A 6,710-nucleotide genomic window follows, 5' to 3' on the forward strand; every position below is an offset into this window, starting at 1 on the left:
AATAGGGTTCCTGTTAAATACGCCAACATTCCTATTTTGAAATTGAATTAACATGTTTCAACATAAATAACAAGTACAACGTGTACTTTAATTTTACTTAAATTAAAAAAGCTTTTTCTGTTTTACAGTCCTACATCAGAAACCAAAAAGGCACTGGCATTGGGTTTGGTTCAGTCATTTGCCTGTTTGAAAGACTCATCAAGCAGTGGCAGCGTGAGTGTTTTTTGAAAAATGTCATTGAGATATTTATTTGGGTTGTCATGATCCTCAAACTGATTCAGTTTGATTTTTTTTTCTTTTCTTTTTTTTTAAGTTTCAATCCATTTAAATTGAACTTAACTTAGTTAAGAGTCAGCCGAGGGCTCTACAACATTCCCCCTTCTGTTTTTGCTAGATCTCCAATTTAGATCTCCTGTTTCTGGCGAATCATCACCAAAGAATAGACACTAGGGTTCGTACATGTGAAAATTATTGTCCCGCAGGTCCTTTGAAAAGTTGTAAATAAATAATTGGGAATTTGAGGCTTTAATTTTGGCTAAATTTGGCTGGAAGTTACAACCTCGACGCACTGTTGTTTTTGGCAACGGAGCGTGGAGAAGCATACATTCAACGTAAAAGCTAAAACAGTCAGTTAACAGACAAAATACAGCTCACTCCTCCTTGAAACATTTCTGTGCTGTTTGATGCCCGCTGTTATGCACTAAGCAGCAGGAACAATAATTGATCTACTTCTCTGGGGACAGACAGACGTACAGACAAACCCTGTTCTAACCGTAGCACATGCTGTCAGTAAAACGTGCCTCATCTCTATTCATTAAAGATTTCGATTTCTTGGCAGGAAATATGGTACACCCCAGGACGGAGCCACCGGCCAGCCACTGGATTCCTAGAGGAAAGGCTGCGGAACATCAGGAAGCGACTGAGATCAACCAGCAGGTCGCGGAGCATGGCACAGATGACATCACCACAAGCGCCAGATGATGCTGCTCTTGCAAGGCCTCTCATACCAGGTAATTATTAAATAAAAAAAATGATTTGATGAAGCAAAACATCCATATTTCCATATATCCATAGTGACTGACAACTTTGTTGTTCTTTACAGAATGTACTATATCAGACGAACGTGCGTCACAGTTAAAAGAATGGTTGAGAAACAATTCTCAGCCCCTCAGCCAGATAGAGACCTATATGGAAAACACGGCAGTCTACAGGGCAAAGTGGATCAGAGACAACAGTTGGACTATTGATCAAATCCTTGAAGAGTTCCCTTGCCTAATGACCAAAGGCATGGTAGGTATAGGGGAAAATGATCTTACATATGAGGATACATTGTTTATATCGTTTTATTAGTGTGCCACATTGAATTGGAATTTAAAAATGTGTTTTTCATTTTATAGATTGCACAGGACTTTCTTGTCCTACATGGGGATGCTGCATCCAAGCTTTTTGAAACTTGGCTACCCATTTATGCAGAGAAGGTCCTGTACCTGGCAAAACAGGAGGGAAGCTAACATTGCCCCTGCATGGTTTAACACCAGGTAATATATTGTCAGCAGATCTTGTAAATGCAGGGAATGCTATGGAATATGTGGGATATTTATGCGATGAAATTGTGGGTATTGTGAAATCAAAGGTATGCTATTTCACATCGTATTGACACCAATGTCTTCCTACAGATGGCGTTGGGAACTCGCCCTGAGGAAGCTGCCAGGATTACTCCCCCCTACAACATACAAAGTTGGCCGTGGCCGCGGTGTGAAAGTGGTCACTATACATGGTCGAGTGTTTTGCTCTGGATGTGTTCCAACTTGAGTGAACTGCACCAGTTCAAGTATATTGTTAGGAACTGCACTAGTTCCAGTATATTGTCGATTTAGTAATAATAATAATAATAAAATGTAATAAAATAATAATAATAATGTAATAAAAAATTTCAAAGATTCCATTGTTTTGTTTTTGTATTGTTTAAGTGTTTATTGCATAATATATGCCTAAATCTCGCATGTATTCTGTTCTAGGTTTGTAGTTTAACAGTTTTAAATGGGTAGTCAATTGCTATTTATTTTCTAAATTGTACTGTAATGTGTTAGACTTAATCTAGCATATGGGTTCATTTTACCCAGCATAATATGTAGTTAAATCAACCCATAATTGTAATTAATTTGACCCAGCATTTGGGTACACTATATAACTAATATGTAGTTAAATCAACCCATAATTGTAATTAATTTGACCCAGCATTTGGGTACACTATATAACTAATATGTAGTTAAATCAACCCATAATTGTAATTAGTTTTACCCAGCATTTGGTTAGAATATTTAACTCATCTGTTGGGTTAAATATGACCAACCCATCTTGCTGGGTCAAAATAACTACTGTTGGTCTGGTGCAATATTGATCCAGCGGTTGGGTTATAATTGGGTTATTTCTAACCCAACATTTTTAAGAGTGTGCTTATTCAGAAGATAGGCTATCTGTCATTTAACACCTTTTTAAAATGATCGCAAATCAAATTATAAATTAGACAACTAGATTGGACATAGATTATGAACTAGACAAATTATACTCCATCTCATTTTTTCCCTCCTTCAAATCATTTATATTTTCACACAGAGACTTGCGACTCTCTGTCACCTCAGGAGGGTGGTGGACACATTATTTCACCCCCAGATCATTTCTAATCGGTTACAAATTGGTTTAACTGACTCCGCGTTATAGGCTACACCTCCCGGATTTAGAGATTGGAAAACAAATTGTTTGATAGAAGTGCCTGGTGATTTGAGAGCTAGTTGTTATAATGGGCTACATTTAAAAAAAATCAAAATAAGAACGAAGCTCACCTGCTTGAACTCAAAATCTGAGTTTGGAGAAGCGATGAAGTCGTTGTTCCACTCATCCACACAGACGAATTTTACGCATAAAGTAGGCAAACTTTACAGCTTATTATACGTAAACCCCCCTATTTTCCTTTAAAAAAAGAGGAAATAAAAATACACATTAATTTACAACCAAATTATAAGTGTGTTGACAGAATGAATCTGATTGACTCGTGCGGACAGCTCTTTAAAAATGCAGGCTAAAACTAAATAATTTGTTTCAAAAGTCAGCAAATAACATAATCAAATTAATTCTCAATACACAGATCGGCGGGTTTCACGCCATTGTGTGCTAACCCTATACCCAGCCAATCTCTTATTGGAGAAGTCATTCACAAATCCTTCAATGACGTCAGCGGGGTATAAAACTGAGCAGGAGGTTCAGCTCAGCCACAAACGAGTCACTGAATCTGTTGCGCTCAGCCACTCTTTCCAAAGGGAAAAACGCTCTGAGAATTCGCTTTTTTTTTGCGACTATGAGGGAAACCTGTGATTTTTAAAAGGACTACAAGAATATTTAAGTACTGTTGGCACAAAGTCTCAAACATCTTTTCGCTTGTGATGCCCGCTGGGATGTTTAGTATCGACAGCATCTTGGCCGGGAGACCCAGCTGCAAGGACTCGGTTCTGCTCCATCGGAATGCTCCGGTTGTGTTCTCCAACTTGACGGAATCCTTGTACACAGCAGCTGGCGATTTTAATGGACTGTATTCACACACCGGACCTCCAGCTCCTAACTTACAGTCAGTAAATGGAACCAGGCTAGGTTACAACAACTACTACTATGGACAACTTCATGTCCAGGGGCCGACTGGACCAGCTTGCTGTGGCGCAATACCAACTCTCGGCTCGCAACAGTGTCCGTGTATTCCTACAGGTATGTTACTTTTATTTATTTTATTTTTTTTGTATGGTTGATATATGTAGAATTGCATATACTAATTATTGTGGTGAATGTTTCAGTAGTCTGTTAGTAAATTAACTTTTTTCCACTCCTTTTTTGGAGCACAACTTAAAAATAAATGTTCCAATTAAGCCTACAACCAAACTTGGTTTTACAGCCTGATGTCATTTTAAGGCTCATTTAGAATGTTTTATATATATATATATATATATATATATATATGTGTGTGTGTGTATATATATATATATGTATATGTGTGTGTGTGTATATATATATATATATATATATATGTATATGTGTGTGTGTGTGTGTGTATGTTTATTAGAAAGGCATCAAACCAGCACAACAGTCTGATGAACCTAACATTTACTTTCCAAAAAAACCCCAAAACTTATTGGAATCACAAAAACACAACACACCCCAAAATTATTCTTGATAAGAAGACTCTTTGAAAAACCTAAGTGCCACTAGCTTCTCAGAAAAAAATACAAATACAGTTTTATACGAGTCCGTTGCATTTGAAATATTTATGCAGTGTACTCAAATACCTTGATTTGATTTTCAGGCTACGACAGCGCCGGTTCAGTACTTATTTCTCCAGTCCCACATCAGATGATGTCGTACATGGGCACCTTATCCAGAACTGAACTACAGCTACTCAACCAGTTACACTGTCGGCGCAAGAGACGACACCGAACCATTTTCACCGACGAGCAACTGGAGGCACTGGAGAACCTTTTCCAAGAAACCAAATACCCTGATGTTGGCACACGAGAGCAATTGGCACGAAAGGTGCACCTCCGCGAAGAGAAAGTAGAGGTGAGTGAAATCAATTTATCGGTCACACTGTAAATGACAGAGTTCATGTTATTTTATATTTACAAAAAGATGGCTGACGTTCCTAGTAATAATGCAATACGTGTAGGCCTACTTAACCTATAATTATTTTTTGAAGCTGCCTAAAATTTCACCGTGCTATTGCCAGTATGTTAATTATTTAGAGTGGCCTAAGACGTTTGCATGTTTCATTACATTTTTTGGTGAACAAATTATTTAACGAAGGCCACTCAGTTTATACAAATGGTATTTTAGGAAGATGCATCAATGTTAAAAAAATAAATCCACTGAAATTCTATGTGATGCATTTCTTAAAAAAATAAATAATTTTGACTAATAGTAGAAATGTCACAAGTTATAAATAAATTGCTTGCATATAAATAAATACATAGCCTATAAGCTACACACAAAAAAACTGTTTAGCAACTACAAAAGTTATTTAACCTTTGTCAGAATGCGCTTAGAAGTCGTGTTCCCTTAGAGTTAACAAAAACAACAGTTCGCCTTCCATTAAATCAGTGTTGGCACAGTCATCACTTTATTCTAGATGTACATAGGCTATTGCAAGATCATTAATTGTGTTGTCTATAACGTAGCTATTTAAGATATCTGACGAGAAGGTCACGGTGTCGGTTTGGACTGCGCGAGACGAAGCTCAACAGAAAATTACTGACAGAGATATCTCACAACCTATAAGTCAATGAATAATTAGCACACTGCATAAAAAAATTAACTCAACCTTTCACGTGACGTGTCCCCCGAAATGAAACATTTGACCATTTTTCCTCGCTTAGGTTTGGTTCAAAAACAGACGAGCAAAATGGAGAAGACAGAAAAGGTCGTCGTCGGAGGAATCCGAAAACTCACAGAAATGGACCAAAACCACGAAAACAACCACAGAGAAAATCGAGGAGGGCAAAAGTGACGTGGATTCTGACAGCTGATATATACAATATGAGACCAGAAAATCTTGCACAAATATGATTCGGACTTTATGTACATATTGTAAAGTACCATGTGAGTAGGAGTGAAAATGTGTTGTCATGCTGTTGCACAGATGTATAGTAAATGTTACCTTTAACAATGATATTGTTATTTATATTAATTTAAATATACACAGACAAAATAACTTGGATTCTGGCCATAGTAATATTACCTGATATACAGAAAACGTAAGTCTTGTCGTATTAAGATATACCTAAATAAGATGTTCTGGAGTGGGCTGTAACTGAAGACATGTACGATCAATTTTGACATTGATTAAATCAACGTTTTATGCCGTCTGAGAACAAAAAAGAACATGAGCAAATATTAAAGTAATACCTAAAATGTTCGGTTTTTCGTATTTATTTAAAATATTGCAACTATTCTGTAAGAGCATTTCAATTCGGTGAGTCCTCTTAGAATTTGATGGTTGTCAGCATTTGTTGAACCGAGGAAAGTTATAATTTACTTGTGTAGAATGCCGTAATTCAATTTTCATAGTATGTAGAGATATGTCATAATTTGTGAACTCGAGATAGTTCGAACTAATTGTCTCTTTAGGCCTATTCTGTAGAATACAATATATTGTCTGACTATAATTTACCATTTAATTGATGGCACATTGATTGGAACAATGTTATTAGAAAATTTAGCTTCACATGAAAATGTCAGAGGATGTTTCTTTTTTTATCTCTTCTATTAAATGTCATAATTGACCAGTTAGGTCTCATCAGGCCATGCTGATCTAATAATCATCAGAGGATTGACACGAAATACTTAACGGTGTAAAAAGCACGAAACCCAACTGTTCTTTTTAATAAATCAAACGGAACCACTTTTTTTTAGAAATATCCCTCTTGGATATTTATATGTATATAAATTATTCACATGTAAGCTATGTATATCCCTATTTATATAGGCTAACTGTGCCGGGAAAAAAAATGCAGAAAAATGAAATGGCTGTATCAAACGCGACATCTCTGAGAAAAAAAAAACATCATTGGCCACATTAGCTGTTGTTATTGTCCCTGGTGTTCAACGATAATTATTAGCCTATAATAAAATGTGGTGAATTAAATTAATCAATTAAGCCAGCATAATAGTTT

General features: G+C 36.4%; 1 protein-coding gene across 1 annotated transcript; it reads left to right on the forward strand.

Moving 5' to 3' along the window:
- The first annotated feature begins 3,271 nt into the window (after positions 1–3,271).
- Positions 3,272–5,945, forward strand: LOC306850783 (homeobox protein goosecoid-like). The gene is made up of 3 exons (XM_079386643.1): positions 3,272–3,756; positions 4,349–4,602; positions 5,415–5,945. The coding sequence occupies exons 1-3, from the start codon at positions 3,441–3,443 to the stop codon at positions 5,562–5,564; spliced, it is 720 nt and encodes a 239-aa protein (XP_079242769.1). The 5' UTR covers positions 3,272–3,440; the 3' UTR covers positions 5,565–5,945.
- Positions 5,946–6,710: the final 765 nt, after the last annotated feature.

The sequence above is a fragment of the Barbus barbus genome, assembly GCF_936440315.1.
Source record: "Barbus barbus genome assembly, chromosome: 30".
Lineage (NCBI taxonomy): Eukaryota > Metazoa > Chordata > Actinopteri > Cypriniformes > Cyprinidae > Barbus > Barbus barbus.